Below are 20,519 nucleotides of genomic sequence, written 5' to 3' on the forward strand. Positions count from 1 at the left end.
GAGAAGAAGTATTTCAAAACAACCAAGTTAGCCTTTGTTGTCATTAAGGATTACATTTAAAAAGATTATTGGCAAGTTTTAATAACATTAAGATAAAGACAAAATTATTACAGTTGCAATTATGCTGTTGAAGTATAACTTAGAAAAGAATAGTATAGAAACAGCCTTTACTGACCAGCAAAGGGAGGGGGGAAATCAGGTTTAATATCAGCATCCAATATTAAAAAAGTTATTAAAGAGTTAAAAACAAGTTATAAAGCAGCAAGTTTAACAATAAAAACCATAATGGTAACATCCTGCATCAGAAAATACAGTGTAATTATTAGAAAGAATGTTGGACTCATGATCCAAGAGACGTGCAACTGAGTCGGAACACTTTGTCCGGAAATGCAGATAACGTGCTTATATAGTGAGCATTAAAAAAAGACGAACTATTTTCAATACAGTATAGCAACGCAGAAAAACAGATGTGGAATAGCAGCGGAAATGTTATTTAAAAATGAGTAAGAGCAGAGCAGATGATAATGCATATGCCAGCAGGGACGTAAACACTTAATGATTTTGTTGGGAGCAGTGATGGTTGTAGAGTCTAACAGCTGTTGGCGGGAATGATTTGTGATATCGCTAATTAAACTATCTCCATGCACTATGCTGCTTCACAAAAACGGCATAAAACATGGATAATCAACCAGAATCAGCAGACTTGGCTCTGGTTGTGGGAAAGGAAAAGGGTGATTTTGCAGAACCAGTTGAGAACAAGCCCTGGTTGAGCACTGAAATCACTTTAGAGCGGTGTTTCTCAAACTTTTCCAGGCTGAGGACCACTTAACCCATTTAGCAAACACTCATGGACCGCCGAACCTGACATTGCCCTCGCAATAACACAACAGCTTAAAATATACAACCTGAAATGAAAATGTTAGTACCTTAATGCCCTGATTGAATTAACTGCTTTTTTGCTAAGGGTATATGTCCGTGCTGGTGGCCTGCTATTGTGCAATTCACACTGAGAAACTGAGACATATGCCTGTAGACATACATTCCTCCTTTCTAAGATCAGTAGTATTTTATTGTGTAAGCTCTTTTAAGTTTTATCAAGGCACAAAGTTCCATTTTAAAATGATAGCCCAGTCTTAATCCACTTATCGATTATTATTTTCAGTTATTCGATAAGCTAACTGCACACATTTCACTTTGAGCTCACGTTACAACAAATAACTGTTCGTTTACATGTAGTACCTTGTGGAAAAGTCTTCTTCACACAGTAACGGCATCCACACTGAAGAAGGTTATCTTACTACTCTTAGATATAGTGGGTTTACTGATTGGAAATAGATCCGATATTTTTATGTTTCTGAACAGCTGGGCATCAATCAGGTTGGAACATTTTCGAGGTTTAACCGGACCATGCCCAGTCTGCTCTGATGCCGTCTCGTTTTTCAGCTTTGTGTGTGTGTATGCGCGTGCGTGTGTGTTTGTGGGGGTGTGTGTGTGTGTGTGTGATTCCGTAATACATCCCTACAAGGCCTAATCCCACGGGTGTAGCTTTAAGATGGTCTTAACAGAAGGTGCATCCTGACATTGATGACAAGTACGGCCCCGGATTGGCTGCAGCGAAACGCACGCACAGAAGAAAAAAATAATAAAATAAAACCAGTCACGTTTCATACACTGAGGCAGAGAAAAACGACAGTAGCGTCTGCACAGCGCTGCTGGTTGGAGGTTTTCAGCTGCGCGGAAGTCCTGGAGGGCCCGGTATGTAGGAACGAGAAAGGAGTCGAGTTCATCTATAACGTAAGGAGGTCACCGTATTCCCACACGGATAGACCTACAGTAATATCTTTGGATTGTACTGCTCCCAATAAGTCAGCGCCGGCTCTGACGGGGCTATTCTTAACTTGCAGCGAGACAATGATGTAATGCCTGATGCGCACATGCACAGAGACACAGAGCAGCCTGACTAATGCAGCAGTCTTGAAAGAGGAAACAGTGTGTTTTCTTCTGCCTTCTGTCAGCTTGAAGGCCTGGACAGTCATCCCAGCGTGCTCTGGTTTAGATTAAAGGTGTCTGGTGAGAGCGCTCAGCACCAGCGGCCCACGAGTCAAGCTGTCTTTAACCGGCCGGGGAGGGACGGCGTCTCTGTGAAGGACAAAACTTTGATAAACGGGAGAGGGAAAGTTAATTTTCAAGGGCACAAAAGTAGATAGGAGTCTATATTCAGAGCATACTGTTATGTTACTTAGTATTTGTTTGTTTGGGACTCCAACTTGTGTGAGCGAGCGCGCGTGCGTGTTTGTGTCGGAGCTCAACCCTGCGTGGTGTGTCACCTTGACGGCACAAAATCAGCATGAAATTCCCCAATCGTTCTCTGCTGATCTCTCATTAGCATAGTTAAGATATCTAACTGCGTCAGACACAAGACACACACACACACACACACACACACACACACACATACACGGCTCTTACCCCCAGCTGTAAGCTGTCAGTTCCTCTTATCTGTACAACACACACACACAGAAACACAAATACACACACACACGCATAAACTGCTCTTTTAGCTGGCATGCTGATGAGCGTTGCCTGCGTCTCTTGGCTGCCTGTCACCAGTCTGCCACCCATGAGCACCAATCAGATGTGATTGGCCTGACTGACAGAGCTCTCTTCATCACACTGACAGTTAACCCTGCTGTGTGTTTTCCAGGGTTGTTGGTAAAATGCCTCCAGAAAAGTTGTCTTTCTTCCTTCTGTCTCCGTGTCTCTAATCTCTTATTTACAGTTCTCGCTGCCTGTTTTTTTTCTCTTTTTTTTTTTTTTTTTACAGCTTCGCTTTGTCCAACTGTCTGCTGCCATGTTTCGCCTTTCCTCTCGCTTTCAAGATGCATCGCAGCGAACACTTTAACTGATCACAGCCAGTAATCTCTCGTTAATGTGTCTAATCTGTGTTGCTGTCTGTCTGCCTCGCTTTGCGTCTGTTATCCAATTCTCCTGCTGTGTCAGCCATCGTCGTGTTAGATCCCCGCTAATACGAAGCCAATGTTTATGACAAAGCTCAACAGTTTCCTCTTACAGGCCATTGTTGATTAGACCTAACGGAGAAAGTTTGTTCGCACGGGATGGGGGACGGCGGCTAACTGTGGCGCGTCGTTCACTTTCGTATTTACAGCAAACCTCGATTTTAACTTTTATAATTATTACATCATTAGCAACGTATCGAGTAAAAATATTCTGGCTGTTGAAGAATAACGATTAAGGAAACTCGGCTGGAAAGCCACTTCTTTCACTTCTGATGCCAGTACAGATATTTGAGGTTTAGCACAGTAAAACGGTGCTGAATTAACTGAAATTTTTTCCCCCCCAAGCACAGTCATAAATGTACTGAATTACACATTTATTTTATAACTCTGCACCACTACGGCCCATTTCACAAGCTTGGTCAAACATGTAAAAGCAACACAACTTTAATTTGTTCAGTCAGTGCAATTAGGAGAATAACAGCCAATGTAAAATAACTTTAAAAAAACTTAAACTGACAAAGGTAATTCTAAATGTAACGCAAAATAAATACAGCATGACATCGCTCCGAGCTGAAAGCTTAGAATTAAATGGATCTGTCCTTATGTATCGGGTACATTCTCAATGATACCTGATCTAGAATTTTCTTTCAATATTGAGATCAATACAGATATTAATGTCGGATTGTTGCATGTCGAGAGTTAAACCGTTGGGAATTGTTGCTGTTTAAAATTTTACGGGAATGTATTTGTTGGGTTTACCGTTTAATTTAGTTTTTGGTGTCTCTTGCCAATCAAAGGAGTTTCATATTAAACAACGTTCCACTATAATGCTCATTTAAGGTCAATGCTAGGTTGGCTGTGTGCAGTAAAATTAGGGTTCCTTCGCAGTCGGGAGAAGTTTTGATTTGACTTGTTTTTTTTCCCAGGAAAATTTTTTTTTTTTTTTTTTTTATTATTTTCCAAGTTTGAATAGGTGTGAAAAAGTCATTAATTCTCCTTAAAAAAAAAAAAAAAGTAGCATTTTCAGGTTTTAATTCTTATACATTGTCTAAATGTGTCCTGACTTCTGTTCTCACCTTCTGTCCCATTTTTTCATCCTCTTGTTTTTTCTTCCTCTAAATTCCTTATGTCCTTCCATACTCCCTTATATGTCCTACCTTCCCTCCTCACTTTTCCTTCCTAGTGTTCATCCTTCTTTGCTCCCTTTTTCATGGTCTTCCATTTTTTTCTTCTTTTCCTTATATATATTATTTTTCCCTATTCCGTCTTTGCTTCCTTCCTTATAACCTTCTTTTCTTCCACCCTTATGTCATCCCATTTTTTGTCTTGTTTCAGTTATTTCCATCCCATCTTTCCGTCTTTCATCCTATCTTTTCTTCCTTCAATGTCTTTCTCATCTTTTCTTCATTTACCCTTCCTTTCTCTTTCCTTCCTTTCTTGTAGAGTTCAGCTCAATAGGCCGACCCGACTCGACCTGACATTTGGGCAGAGTCCGGTTCCAGCACAGAAAAACCTAAAGGAGAATGGGCAACATAAACATGTTTTAATCTACTTATTCTAGCCTGAATAGAAGGGCGGCCAGTTCAGCCTGGTCAGGAATCAAAGTGAGGTGTAGAAGCTAATCAGACTGTAGCGAGCGCAGCTCCCTGCATGCCCACGTGGCCCCGCCCTGCTCCTGTCAGTCAGACATCCCAGATCATTTGCTGTTGACTCACCCTGCGGTCACAACAAGCAACAAGATGGAGCTGGAACATGTTACACATACGCTAAAAACAGGGGAAATTACACTAATAAGGAAGCAGAGTGCAAAGTCGGAGGTCTGGAAGGATTTTAATCTGGTAGCAGTTTAAAGTAATAGATCAGGTTTACTTCGGGCTTGGCTCTCTAATTAGAGTTAATTAGTCGGGTTGGATCAGGCTCCAGCACAATGTCTATGGGCTCGAGTTGGGTCGGTCTTCTTTCTTTAGTCCTGATCTAAACTCTTGTGTCCTACATCCTGTCCTTCTTTGTGTCCTTTATCCTTCTTTCCTTGGTGTCATCGTTTGTTGATACCATATTGAAAACCTTGCTGCTGTACAAATATTTGCCTTTTACATAAAAATGACAGTGAATCGTTGGGAAGTTTTCCAGTGCAGTAACCCTGAGTGAAAATAATCATGTTGTCAACGTATTTGACACAAACATCTAAAGCAAATTGGACACGATCTATTTGCCTTTATTTTCTTTGAGATTAGCTCGACAGCTAGCTCATAGTTCACCCGCTGTAGTTTTAAAACATTACTGGCTTAATTTGAGTGATGGGTGGTGCTCCTTTCTTTTCCATGACTGTCAGTTTTTTCTTTTGCTGATGAGTTTCTGAGAAAAACACCATGAAGGAGAAGCTGCGCTCAGTAGATCGACAACATTTACACTCATGGCTTTTAATGTAGCATAAGTGGCCCACATGAAAATGCGGTGAAATAACAAAACAGCCAACACAAAACGATAAAACGGCGCCAAAAGAGATTAAACTACTGGAGAATGAATAAAGAATTTCTTAATTTATTTACATGACTGTATATAGATCCATTTCTTTTACCAGTACAGCTGTATTCTGTGCGCTAATGACTGGAAGTACATCCTCCCTCGTCACAGGGTTTCTTCTAATTATGTTTATGTTTCACTTCTTCCTCCAATCAGTCACTTTCCACAGAGATCAAAGGTCAGGGTTCAGCTTCAAACATTTGTCCTTAAGCTTGCAAGATTCATTGCCTTGCTCAAGGACGCATCAGCAGTTCAAACGTTCGTTCTCAGACGGCCTTGACTGCAGTTATTCCAAACACACTCGGCCACCTCGCCGCCCTTGCTTGTCTGATCTGTTTTGGAGTGTGTTAACATGGAGTGTGTTTCTTTTTTTATTTATTTATTTCGTCTTTTTTTCTTCTTTTTTTCCCTCCCCCCTCAGACCCTGTACCTGTGCTGGAGCTGGCTCAGCAGCTGCAGCTGAAGCTCCAGAGGATGCACGACATTGAGACAGAGAACACCAAGCTACGAGAGACACTGGAGGACTACAACAAAGAGTTTGCAGAAGTTAAAAACCAAGGTTAGAGAGGGGTAAACGGAGAGGATGTTGTTAACCTACAGGGGACAACAAGTTAGCCAAAACCAATCAAAATGACTCAGGTTTTTGCTTCATGCTGTGACATTATTTAAAAAGACAATTAGTTAGATGCTCAACAGAGAAATACGTCTTTACCTGGTGAATATTCTGTTAATTTGAAGAGTTTCTCTGCATTCTGAGAAAAATTGAACTGGTCCTCTTGTTTAGAGTCGGGGGATACAGACTTTTAAGTTTTACAGTATCACATTAGTTTGTGATGCTATTGTGATAACGATGAAAGTGACAATAAGAACTATTTATTACTTCCTTTTTAGGTAACTGCATGACTGTCGCTGCATGACACAGCAATTATAACACCACAAACACAAACAAATGCATCTGTAATGCACTGCTTTAGGACAGCAGTCACATAAAAAAAAAAGTGTGATTTCCGTCACTAAACTGCACATAGCAACTGCACTTCATCATATTTTCAAATTAATTAATATTTAATGATGCTTTCATTGAACAAGCAGTGGAGAAAATAGCAAAAATAACAATTGAGTCTATACAGACAGTTTTGGTGGGATTTAAACTTCATTAATTGAAATTTATCATGACAGTGATAAATCAGAATAAGAAATTTATCGCAATAAATTATTAACGATATGATAAATGCACACCTTTACTTCTGTTAGTTCAAAATAAGTCACTCTGGTGATCATGTGAGGTCAAAGTAGCTTTAGTTCCCCTTAAAAAAAACTCGTAAACCTTTTCTCTTTTCCCCCTCACGTTTACATTTTATTGTAAATTTTATTGGGTCATTTCCCTTTTGTATATAACAAATATGATCATGTCTCCTAAATTATATTAATTTAGTTAATTTTGCATCAAAGGAATTTTAACAGTTACACAAGTGTTTTTTTTTTTCATCTTCTATAAAATTTTATAAATTTAAGGATTGTGACTTACAGCGGGGGGAAAAAAAGTCAGCTTCCCAGAAAATTAAAATCTCGTGTAGAAACGTTAGCCCACTGGGAAGTAGATGCAGGCACTAAATATTTTACTGCATCAGTGCAGCTTGGCATGGCTCTGCTGTGGTGCTAAGGAAGCAGAGGCTGCTTTAACAGCTTGAGTGTGGAGTCTCATTGCTCATCTTCCCCTCCACAATACCTCAAAGATTTGCCAGGTGATCAGCTTTGCACATCGATGCCACAGTTATTAAAGTGGCATCGAATGAAGTCAACATCTCCATGGTGCTCGTCAGCAGAAGGAAGCACCAGGTGCCTTAAGGCTTCCTGATTGGACTTGGTGAAACACTGGGTACCAACTGGGGCAGAGGACACGGGGGCCTGTGGAAACGACACACTGGACCTCCAGCAGCTTGGATTCTTTGCCTCTATGCTCTTCCTCCAGACTTTTTGATCTTAATTTCTATATAACGCAAAAGCTGTAGTATGTAGCATTTATAAAAATGTTGCCCCATATTTCTTAACACTTTCTCTCCGTCATGACATCGTCACATGAGATGGATAATCTGTGGGGATAAAAAACAAGCTCCTACAGAAACTTGCACATATTCACTGCTCTGTCAGAAACAACCAATCAGAGCCAGGAGGAGGGTCTTGGCCCTGAAAACCACCCAAACTGTTGAATGGGCTTTGACGACGCTGCAATTTTTTTTTGCATTTCTGTGCATTTTTTGTCTTCTACCACACTTTTTCCTTCCACTAAACTTTCCAATAGTGTGCTTGGAAACTAGGCCGTTTCTTTAGCAGTGACCTATTGCATCTCATCTTTCTTGTGAAAGGAAGGAACGGTCTCCTGGACAGCTTGAGTCAGCATTTTTCTCCACAATGGCGTAGACCAAACCATGACCAGCATTACTGTAATAACGATCCTTGTGTTGGTCTTATGTAATATGAGCATTTTATGAGATTTAACATTTTGGGTTTTCATTGCCTGCGAGTCACAATTATCAAAAATAACTGAAAAAAAAGCCAAAAAATGTAATGATGAGTTTTTTTGTGATCAAGATGCAGAATATATCTTGATGAGTTCTGAAAAAATCTTTTCCTGTTACGCTTTGCATGTTGTATTAACAAAAAAAAGAATATATAACATTACAACAAATTCAAGGTTTAAGTCCTTATTTGAACATATTTAGTGCATCATGCATATTTCAGATACACGGGAAAACGTACAAGGTTCTACATTTTCAAATAGGTTTTAAAGATGGGGGGGGTAAGCCGGCAGAGGGTTTATGAATAAAAGACGACGGGCTACCTCAGGGTAGAGAAAGATGGAAAAACTGACAAAGGCAGAGAGATGAGTGTGAAGCGGTAATAGAAGTGCTGCAAATCCAGTCAAAAAGGAAGAGTGAGCGAGTGAGGGAATGTTTTGGAATCCCCCCCAACCCTGTGTTTTTTTTTTTTTTTTTTTTTTCCCTCAGCGAGAGTTAATTGGAACAGCTCGATAACGGCAGGGTTCCATTCTGCCATTGATTTTTCTGTTCCCTCATCCTTTATCCCTCCTTCCCGCCTCAATAGATGCGGGGGGATATTTAAACCCCCCAAAACACACTCTGGAACTCCCACTCCTGTTGAAACGCACACGTGGACTCGCTCCGCGCGCGCACACACACACACGCCGAGGCGCACGGAGAGCAGAGGCCATTGATCCCTGCAACCTAAATGTTTAAAGTTCAGTTAAGCAGTTAAGGGGTAAGAGGGCTCTAAGGGGACTCTCCTGTATTGATTATGTGTCAGAGCTGTGAGGCTGTAGTTTAAATCACGTGCACACACAGAGCGCTAAGAGCCCTCAGTCAAAGGCAGCATTGCTTTATATCATTGTCTCACTCGCTTATATCTCTCTCTGAAAAATGCACACGAACACACAGGCCTGTTTATTACTCCAGTTATGTGTTAGATTTATCTCGGCCGGCCCCCATACGGAGCTCGGCAGCCGGCAGGTTATGGGATTTCGGTCCTAATGCGGCCCTAATGAAGACAGCGTATCTGCTGGCTTGAGGGGAGCAGCTGAATATTCGGTACCAGTCGCGGACGCAAAGATTAGGCCGGAGCCACGAGGGCTACGGTCTGCGGCTTGTGCTGACAAGAAGAAGAAGAATGTGTGGATATGAAGAGCTGTTCCCTAAAGGTCAAAATGCCCCATCAAACACATCATGGTCACGGCTGCCGCTTATCACGTCCTAGAAAACGGATGTGCTCTGGGTTTTTGCTGCTGTTGTCTTTACAAATTCGTTCCTTTTAGTTTGAGCACTTGTTTTTTCTGCCCCGACTCTTTCCTTTCAGAGGTGACCATCAAGGCCTTGAAGGAGAAGATCCGCGAATACGAGCAGACTCTGAAGAACCAGGCTGAGAACCTGGCCCAAGAGAAGCAGCTCCAGCTACACAACGACTATGCAGAGAAGGAGAGGTATAATAAACAGTTTGACTGCTGATAATTGTGTCTTTATTATGAGGTTATTTTAGTTCTCTGGGACGCCGTGGCCCTCAGACAGAATTATCAACACTTTGAAGGATTACTGCAAAGAATATTTAGAGGAACTGATAAACAAAGCTCACTTATGAACCACTTGTTTCCAGATGTCTACCAAAACATCGGGTTGTATTTTTGAACAGTTTTAAAGGAACCGAGATGATGCAGTTAATCAAATGTTAGAAAAAAAAAAAAAAGAAATTAGCACCTTCAACTTTTAGCCATTATTCTGGGTTTTATGCCTCCATTGTCCCTTTGTTTGATTGTAAATTTGTTCATAAAGTAAGGATGTGGGTCCCTGGGCTGAAGACAGTTTTGGTGCCCTATGCACCAAGGAAAAGATCTTTTACTTTTGCAAACTACAATACATTATTAGCAGGAAGATCAGGTATGAACTGATGGATTGTAGGTTTAACACGTCTTCTGGCCAATAACTCCATGTTGTTTCCAACGAAATCAACTATAACTTTATAATTTTCAAATACTGGGTTATTGTTTATATTCATTATAATCCTAGAACAGTACTACTTGCATCACTTGGGCCTATGAGTTTTAATTACAGTGCAATGTCTTATGTTTTGTATGTTTTAAGGTTGGTATCTGTTGTACAGTGTTTTTGATTATATGTCTGTGAAAAGCGCTTTATAATTATAAACTTTACTTACTTACTTTCTTACTTGCCTACTTACTTACAAAACGTTCATCATTCACCCCAAAAGTTGGAGCCCTGGGCTATTACCCCCAGCAAGCCCTTTCAGAAAATATCCATAGGTCAGCGTCTGCTCTTTAAAAGATGTTTTCTTTGAGACTCTAATTTATGCTTTTTTTCCCCCTCTTGCTATGAATATTGCATTGAAAATAATCATGTTGTTCCACCGTGAATCTGTGTGGAAGAAACGTTATCAGCTGTACCTGACCACTAACGTCCGGTAGGACTCCCCTCTGACACTTTTGTTACTTTCAACAATATTTTCATTCAAATGGGTCACACCCAACTACAGCAGATAAAAATAATAAAAAAAAAAAAAACAGTCAGATGACGAGCCAAACAGGGAAAAGGAAAAAAAAAGGTTCAGTGTAAGACGCATGTTGTGCAGAGATATGTCTGTCCTCCGTCCATCTGGAGGGAGGAGAGCCGAAGATAATTTATCTTTCAGGAACCGCAAGGATACAAAAACTTAACCGACTTCCTGTGAGAAATCACCGTGTTCTTGTACACTGCGCTGACAGAGAACAAGCCAGTGCTTTATCGCCCCCTATGAGGCGGAAGTGACATCTATTTATGACTAAGTGTAACGCTCTGGTTTAACTGAGTTAAAGATTGAGTGATTCAAAGCACTGGCTTGTTCTTGTGCTCTGAGTTTGGCTGGTCGGCCGCTCCCGTAACGTCGCTCATTCAGGACGGGGCTGATATTTTTTTAGAACAAACTCCCTCTCCATGTTCTCTCCATCGCTAAATGTGTCGAGATTAAGAACTTGTTTTCTGAGACTTTGCAAAAAACTTGCTGACTTATTTTTTCTCTCTTTTGGTTTTGATTATAAGCCATTAGTTTTCTTCTGTTGGTCTAATTTGATATGTATCGCTAAGTTCTTTGAGGTAACAAGTGTCTTTTTAGACAGTCCCTTATAAATCGATCAAAAAGATCAAGAAAGTGCCCAGAGTTTTCTCTGAATGTTTGAAGCTTAGGCTGCACCGTGCTGCCCCCACTTGTTGCTGTGCCAGTTAGCTAACGAAACGACACCACAATATTCTCTAGTTCACAAGAAAGACAGAAATATGTCACACTAAATCATTTTTGCTTTTCTGTCTTAATTAAAAGCATACAATCATGTTTCGTATTTTGTTTTGTAAATAATACGCATGTACTGTTATGTAAATCCAAGGACTCATTTTGAGCAAGAAGACGCACAAGACTCATAGTTGTAAAAAAGCTTTTAATAACTAGAAGTCAAACTAATTGAACAGGTATAATAAACAGCTGACCCAGTTATCTGAAGGTGGAATATGTCGACCTAAACAAGGGTTTGTTTACATAATGAGCTCCATAAAACCCATATTTTCCCCTTGTCAATCACCTTGTTTACGTTCCGAAGGTGTGTTAAAGATTTCTAGGCTTGCAGTCGAAGATCAATTGTCCGACTGCGTTTCCTGTACGTCAGAGTTTTATAGGCCCCTTCCTGTCTGCAGAGAGCCGACTTCCTGTGTCTGAGAGGGCTGGTAAATGGATGGCACCTCCTGATGCATTTTATGCCGCGAAGGAGCGAGCGGAGGAGAGAGACGGAGATGAAAGGCTGAAGTAGAGGGCAGAAAAATAGAGATGACAGGAGAGACAGATTGGCGGAGAGAGGGGGGGGGGCATCAAAGGGTGTCATAAAGGCCGTATTTGTGCTGGATTATTGATGTTTTTACACGCAGCGGCAATTTCTCAGCAGAGCCCAACTTTTTATGTGCCAAGAATGAATCTATTTTATCCCTGTGGTTTCTGCCCACCATCCCCCACCTCCCTCCCCCCCTTCTGAGTCAGCCATTGCGGCCCCCCCCACCCCACCCCCTGGGTGCAGCGTGCCCCAGTGGCCAGACATTCCTGCCTAATAGGGCTGCTTAATGAGGAGTGGGTTGTGTTGTGGAGGGTTTTTAGTGGGGAAAAACTCTTCAGAAATGGTGGGAAAATAGAGGAATGGTTGCATTTTCCACCAAGTGTGAACCCGAGAATGACTGACTCACTATCTCTTAACTGCGACTTTGTGCTTCCTGCTCTGTTTTTCGCACCTCTTTAGGAAACTCCAGGAGAGTCAGGACTCCATGTCTTCAAGGTTGAAAGAGGCTGAACACAAGACGCAGTCCCTGCAGACAGGTACCAGGCCCACCTCTCTGAGCTTCCACTGACTTTATGTTGAGCCCCTTTCTGGTACTGAGAAAAGCTCACTTTGTAACCGACCCAATGCCACAAGAAGAAAATGTTGTCACCATGACCTGGTTGCACTCAAATATAAAACATTCGCTGACTGGAAAATGATCTTTGAGTTTCAAATTTTTACTGTTCAGGTCCAACCCAAGCTGAAAATTGACCAATTCTGATAGACTGATTCTCTGTTCATTTTCTGCTTCACTTTAATGTGGACTGTGTTTGTGTTCAGAAGGTTGAAGGTAATGTCAGAAGAGGCAAATACCTGACTTAAATTAGCACATGTCTGACATTGGGATGTAAACAATTATTCAAAAATTACTGATGAGCTAAAAGTGGGCAGCATTGCCGCAGAAAACTTATGGTTTATTAAATTAAAATGAGTTCCATTTGACTATTTAATCCCTTTAGACTTGATTGTAGTGATGTAGTTTGTCCGCCATCCAGTAGAGGGCGCCGCTGGTCATCCTTAAGCAGAGCCAGTGAGGAATAAAGATGGTGGCGCCACCTCTGAATGGGAAAGAGAAACGGTCCCATAAAAGTCCGGTGTGGGACACAAAATGCATTTTATGCGATTCTGTTTTGAAATCTAAACGCTCCAGAAGTTATAACCGTAACAGCGCTCATTTAACTGAGCTACATGACGGTGCTGCGTCAACTTCTCATTCAAAAATTACTGATGAGCTAAAAGTTGGCAGCATTGCCGCAGAAAAATTGTTACTTGATGATAAAAGACATGAAGAAGGTTGATTTTGAGGGCAGTTGTGAGTTTATGCACTTCATAGAGCGAAGCTTTAACATTCTTCCAAGAGCAATCACAGATGGTAGAGAGCTACTTGTATGAATATCTCTCTGATTCACATATTTTTTTCTTTTCATCTTTAATTTTTTTTCTGCTCAGCAGCCTAAGAGGTACCTGTTTTGTTACATTTTATAAATAGGTCTAAGTTAATTTGGAAAAAAAACAACACACTTTTCTGTTTCAGTGTTTGATACAACTGACACAACATAATAAAATAAAAATTTTTTAAATTCAACATATTGTAAAAGTGTAGCCCCTTATGTTATGGAAAAAGCTTTTAAGAAAATCGACGCTTATTAAGCATTAGTCGATCAATAAGATCAAACGGCTTTAGGTTAATTGATAACTTGCATCCCTAATCTGATAGAAATATCACCAAAATTAATTAAAGGTTGTGTTCATCTCTTGTTTTTGGATGTTAAACTAATATAATTTCATGTTTTTGTTTTAAGATGAAATGCATTTGGGGAAAAAAAAACACTAATTCTCTCCTCCCCCTCCAATTTTTTTCAGCACTTGAAACAACTCAGGCCGAGCTCTTTGATTTGAAGACGAAGTATGACGAGGAATCCACAGCAAAGTACGTGTCTCTCTGGGCTGCGTGTGTGTTTACAGGGTGACTTTTCCCCTCTGGCGCCCTCCATATTCTGCTCTTGACATAATCATCCTGCTTTAGTGAATCTCCCTCCCTGGAAACTCCTCCTGCTCTCTCCCCTAACAGCTGGAATGTCTCCCACAACGCTCAGCAGCCTCCAAATCCCAGCATTACCCACTCACAGTAAATACTGAGAGGGATTGTAATGCATTTTGCAGATTCGGCAGAGCATCAAAATAGATTTATGTTTTTTGCCGTGGAGTTTAGAGTGCTCCATCTGAATCGGAGAGACAGAGGGCAGCACACTTTTAGGCCTTGGACGTGGAGCCACATGGGTATTTTTTTTTTGTTACAGGACCTGAAAGACAAGATGGCTTCAGGTACTCGAGCTGTGTGCATCTATCATTATTGATCTGGTTGTGTTGGGCATGATGAAAACTGCTTTTCCATGTCTGCAATCCACACTGAGAGACTCCTCACTGTCTAAGGTTTAGCTATGGGAACTGAAACCACTTTAGTGTTGAAACTCCTTTCAGAGAGCTGAAAAGTCTTATTAGTGGGAGTAGGGCTGAAACGATTAATCGGGATGAATCGATTGTTGAAATAATAGTCAACTAATTTAGTAATCGGCTAATCGTTAACTGGAGCATACACACTCAGACATGCCATTTGCTGAATGAGCAACAAACTCAGAGCAGTAATTAAGCCAAAACTATGCAAAGAATGTATACGTTTGGCATTTATGATGGGAAATACCTCCTTTTCCTTTTCCATTACTCAAGTGGCAGTTTAAGCTTCATCTGGTTCAAATTCTGTTAAAATTTCTTTTAAGGACCTTTTACTGTCCAATTATCAATTATTTAATCCAAAAACCAACCTGAACTATTGTTTTCAGCAGAAATGACTGAAATCTTCACATTGACGTATTGTTTTAGCTTCAGATCTGTCAGTCGTTCACTAAAGTAATGCTGTTACTGCATTTTAGGGAATAAAATATTTTATTTTCTTACTTGGAAAAGGAATTCAGTTGTTTATTTAATGTATTTCCAATATTGTCTTTAAAAAAAGCTTGCGTGGTTAAATGTTAAATCTGCAAAAAATGCAATTAATTGACAGAACAATCACTAAATTAATTGTTGTGGCCCTAAGTGGGAACAACTTTAACAAAACCGATCTGAAAGGTGCGGGAACCATTTGTATCCAGTGCAGTTAATCGTTTCTAAAAGTATGACAGGTCGGGGGGGAAAAAGTTGTGGAGACGTTCAAGCCAAGGTTGGATTATAAAACTTAGCGCCATGGTAAAAACACCATTCCCATCTCTAAACATGGTGGTGGCAGCATCATGGTCAGCTCTCTTTAGGATCCTGGAGCCACTGGAGCTGAAAGACGGGTTCGGCTACTAGAGATGTGTGCCGCCATCGTTATTGATCTCCTAGTGGTGGGCAGGATGAGAACAGAAGCTTTTCCATGTCTGCACTCCACGCTGCAAAGTGCCACTTTATGACATTCACACTCCGCCGTCTCTCAGGGTTAGCGGTGGGAACCAGAACCACTCGAGTGTCCGGACTCCTTCCACAAAAACTGAAAAATAATATTTATCGGACGGAGGGTGGGGAGAAACAGGGAGGGGGAGCGAGACGTTTATTGTTTTATTGATCATCTGTGCGCCGTAAGAGAAAGTGGCACTTTTCTGGAACTCCCTTGCTAAATACGAGGCGTTTAATAAAAGCTTGAAGGGCGTCCCGCGTGCATGCATAAAGTACAACCTGGAATCGGCCCCACTTTCAAAAAGCCGCCCCATCCAGTGGTGTTCACGCTGCCCCAGACTCGCCGTGTCTCTCCATTACCAGCGTTGTTAAATTGATTGGCTGTTAAAAACAGATCGATCCCTCCTCTGTCTTCCTCAGAATATTTTTTTCCCTCCCTTTTTCTTCCACCCACACTTTATCTTTTATCTCTCAGCCTTGTGTGTTTGTGTTAGCGGAAAGGCCATATGAAGATATTGCGTGCAGCGTGGAGGCGCTAATCGATAGTTATTGTTTATCAAGGAGACACCTAGTTTTTCCTCTTCTCTGACTGTCTTGGACTTCTTTCTCTACTTTCTTAGAACTTCACTACTTCTTCTTCCTGCCCCCCTTCTGTTTCTTCCTTTCATTTAAGACAAGAACCCTGTTAAAAGGGATGCCTATAGTCAGCCCCATTTGCTTACAGAAGCTAATAAGCACATGCCCGCCCACATCCACACACATGCACTCACATTAAAGTATACACACACTTGCTCGCTCCCTCGCTCACTCACTCATTCGTGAGCCTCAGGCAGTCAGGGTCCTTGACTATGTGGCGTGCTGTGATCTGAAATTTTAATGCAACGCTTTAAAGCGCACACAAACCCCTCTCCGACCCTGCACCCTCCCAGTCCTCGGAGTCCTTCCCCCCCGTTTACTGCTTGGCTGAGCAAATCACCAGTGTTTGGCTGAACAACTTTTAACCCTTTCACCGGGTCTACTTTCACACAAATGCCATTCATATTATGTGAAACATACACACGTCGATACACACGCACGCGAACATGAATTCGCTGTGTAAACTTCCCAGCGAGGAGTTTACGTGACAAATCCGACCCCCCGCACCCCCCTCCTGCAGCCCCCTTGTCTCTCGCTGCGTTTAGGTAATCTCCCTTTTAAAATACACCCTCACACACACCGATGACACACCCCGACAATCTGGATGACGTGGCTATGCCCACGGTGTGTGTGTGCGTGTGCGTTTGCGTGTTTGCGAGAGAATCAGCGGGAGGCAGACCCTGTGGATGTAACGTTGCCCCCCCACTCTGCGAGAGTCTGGCCAGCCGCCTTTTAATCGTTTAGTCCTTGTTAAAGATTAATGATTTATTGATTTCCAGCCCCGCAGGATGCTTTAGGAGGGCGTGTGTGTACAAATTTCTCTAAATGTTTCTCTGTCTTTACCGCTCTAGTTATGCTTTTATTCCCAATAATTAGGCAAAGTATATATATATATATATATATATATATATATGGCCAGTACAGCCGGGCGATAAATCGATTTAATCAATTACAAATTTTTTTATAGGTTTTTGAAGACGACATTTTTGGAAAATCTAAACGTTCTTTTTCTCACTATTGCAATACTCGAGTGTCCACAGCTCAGAGTGACGTCAGCAGGCCCAGGGCGGCCATCTTGTTTTGACAAGTGTGCTTTACAGCTTCTACTTGTTTAGACTTTGAATTCAGGTCAACTCTGTCATGGAATATCAGACTAAGATTTTTTTGTTTTTTATGAAAATAAAGTCCTAGTGTTACAAGAATACAGTCGTAGTAACGCAAGAAGTTGAGATAATACAAGAATAAAGTCATAATATTAGAAGAATGAATTATTTTTTATGAGAACTTTAAAACAAATTAATTTTACAAGTTTGTTACTCATTAAAGCAACTTTTGTTCTCGTAATTTTAAGACATCGTTCTGGTAAATTTGTCTTGATTCTGCTGATATTGTGACTATATTCTTGTAATTAAGGAAAAAAATTCTCATAGCCTGGTCCTGATACCCTGTCGTATAATTCACAGAAAGAATGATTGAAATTAAATCCAGTTTTTGAAAATGTTTTTTGTCATTTGTAAGTTCGTTTTTGGAAAAGAAAGAGAGAGACAAAATCGAAATGAAATCAGATATGGTGTGAAAAAAAAAAAAAATCAGAGAGTTCATTTCCAAGCCGCATCGCCCAGCCCCAGTGTCCATTACAAGCACCCACAAACATAAAATGGCGCGAGGATATACTCAAAACACACACACATACTCTCTTTCTCTCTCACGTCTCGTTTCGTTTTAAGCTTCCCTGAAATCCCTACGGTAACATGCTGTGAAAATGCAATGTGGAGAAAGCCAAGGAAAGAAAAGAAATGGAGTGATGAAAGCTGGGGGGCAAAACAAAAAAAAAAACAAAGCCAGGGGGTGCTTGAGGCCTCTGCGAGGAAGACGGGATTGTGATAGAGAAGGGGAAATGAAAATCTAAATCAGGGGAATATCCTGCTGGCACAGAGGACAGAGGCCGAGGAAGAGAGGGCGATAGATGAGAGGGAGAAAACTGGAAGGGAACAGTTAAGAGGAGGAGAACAGAGGCAGAGGGGAGAAAAAGGAGCAGTCGAGAGAGAAGAGCAGGACAGAGAAGATAAGAGATGAAACGGCCTGTCTGAGATGGAGGATGTGCAGTCGGGGCTCTGAGGCTCTGGGTTGCTTTCAGAAGTCCTGCTAATGTCGCCGGCTGCACCCACCGGCTCTCCTGGCTCAAAGCGCGCCTCTGTACGGCTACTTCTCTGTACGGCTACTTCTCTGTTCCTGTCTGCCATTTTGCTACAGCGCCGCCCTGTGGTCGCCGTGTTGAGCTTCACATTTCAGCGGCGCGAAACCGCACTCTGTCGCCCCGGTTTATTGTTCGGCGATGAATTTAGGCGGGCCTTCGGGTCCCGGCCCGCCGAGCGGGGCGGGCCGACTGTTATCAGGACGCGCTGAAAATCCCCTTCCCTGTGATCTGCTTTGGCCCTCAGCCCTTGTAATTCCCAAATACAGCCAAATCCAAAGGTTATTTAAGAAGACTTTGTGCTTTGATTAAGCGATCACATTTGGAGCAGGAGCGCCGCTGTATTTGGGTTGCATTACCACCCATAAACGCTCTCCATTACAAGCTTTTTGAGCCCGGTGGCTTCCTGACCTCGTGTGTGTTTGTGTGCGCATACGTGTGTGTGGAACGTAGGCCGAGTCCCGCACAGTATAGCTTAAGACTGGATAAAAGCTGTTTGAGGTAGCGTTACTATTATGTTGCCTAAACACACACACCAGATCCTTTCAACTATTAAGGAAAGAGTAAAAGAAGAAGAAAAAAAAGCGGAGCGGGAAAAAGCTCTCCCACCCACATCTGATTCTTTTTGCTGCATCGCCCGTGGCACAATGTTGACCTAATATCAACTGTGTCTGTTTTGTTAAACACATTCAAATCAGTAGTACGCGAGCCTATGGGACACAGCGCTGTTTCGCATACTGTGACACACAAATACAAAAGCTGCGTGGGCTTATTGGGTTCGCTATCAAAAGATTGCAGTCGGATCAAAAGGTCCTAATGGAGGCAGCGGTGCACATATGTGCTCACATTTTTGCTCTCGCCGTGTCTTAAATAAGCGGGCCGGCGTGTACCGTGCTTTCTTTGTGCTGCGCTGAACGCCATTTCTGGGGTCTTTATTTCCGTTCCTTCTTCTGCAGCGCTTCGTAGAAATATTCATTCCTCTTGAAGTTCACGTTTGGTCTCATTACAAGCAGATTTTATTTTTATTTTTCTGGGAATTGATGGAATAGGTTAACACAAAGTAGAAGTGGAGTGAAGTTGGCTCCTCCGCCTTCTTCGGATCGAACAAAATTGACGTCAGTTTGTGCTTCGTTTGTGCCAGTCTTTTCCTTTGGAACACTTTATTTTGGTTTACACAATCCAAAATGGAATATTACCAGAGACGGGTGATTAAACACACAAATTTCATTATTGGAGTCCATTTCCAAAATCTGAAACCATCAAATGGATGATTAAACATACAGTTAGAGCTATAATAGAATGAGTTAGATCTATTCCTTTGCCAAATTTAGCCTCTGATACAAAACTGAGTGTCTGTGACTTTTGATTTTCATTGACACTCATAAATCCTGACTTGTATTGAATTATTTTATAAAGAAGAGTTTGAACATGTGCAAAGTTGGTAAAGTTATTTTAACAGATTATCGCATTAAAATCTACCGAAAACATTCAAATTCATAAACACCTATATTGATGATGCAGTAACTTATATTAATTTACGATTCTTCAAAGAGTTGCTGTAGAAGGTGATGGCTGTGGACAGGAAGGATCTCCTGTAGCAGTCTGTATTACAGCGAATTAGAAGAAGCCTCTGAAGACACTATTTTATTAAGAGGATGATCAGGGTTTTCAATTATTTTCTTGGCTTCATGTTAAGTGTAAAATAACAAGAAGGCGTAGAAACAAATGCACAATAAAAAAAACATGTCTGATTAAGGTACAAAGAACTGATGTTCTGATTTTTATTTGTAGAAAAAATATAAAAAGAAGTTAAAGAAGATTCATCCAGTCCTGCAAATTAGCATAAATAATGTTTAGATGAGAAAATTAAAAGTTTAAACACATCAACTTTCATTTAACATTTGCATTTCCCCTGTTTGAAGGCAGATGGTTGGCGTTTACATCCCCCTTCACGGAAAACGTGAACAATTTTTCCAGCGTCCGTTCTTTTTTCTTTCTTTTTTTTTTCTTTGCATGGATGTATTCTTGCCGTCTGACCTCTAGCAAGTGAGAGGTGAACCCTGGCCTCCATCCAGACCATTAGTCAGACACAATCACACAGCTTCATAGCAGATTAGTCTGCTGTATTAGGACTTAGAGCTCTATTAATGTAATCCCTCTGTTTTAGTGTGGCCTGGGGTTTAGGGGGCTTACATGTGCACACTCGCATGCATAGGCACACATGTGCACTTAAATACATGTATGCAAGCATGCGAGCTGTTTGAGTAATGGAGTTTTACAACCGGTGGATTAAGGTGAAATT

General features: G+C 41.3%; 1 protein-coding gene across 2 annotated transcripts in view; it reads left to right on the forward strand.

Annotated features, from left to right (window-relative positions):
• Positions 1-20,519, forward strand: part of cux1b (cut-like homeobox 1b) — an 82,394-nt gene that overhangs the window by 42,961 nt on the left and 18,914 nt on the right. For both annotated transcript variants that reach the window (XM_008425798.2, XM_008425799.2), the window contains exons 5-8: positions 5,962-6,099; positions 9,411-9,534; positions 12,376-12,452; positions 13,819-13,885. In XM_008425798.2, the coding sequence (XP_008424020.1) occupies positions 5,962-6,099; positions 9,411-9,534; positions 12,376-12,452; positions 13,819-13,885 (406 nt within the window). The remainder of the gene's footprint in view (positions 1-5,961; positions 6,100-9,410; positions 9,535-12,375; positions 12,453-13,818; positions 13,886-20,519) is intronic.

This window comes from Poecilia reticulata, linkage group LG13 (genome assembly GCF_000633615.1).
Source record: "Poecilia reticulata strain Guanapo linkage group LG13, Guppy_female_1.0+MT, whole genome shotgun sequence".
NCBI classification, from domain to species: Eukaryota; Metazoa; Chordata; class Actinopteri; order Cyprinodontiformes; family Poeciliidae; genus Poecilia; species Poecilia reticulata.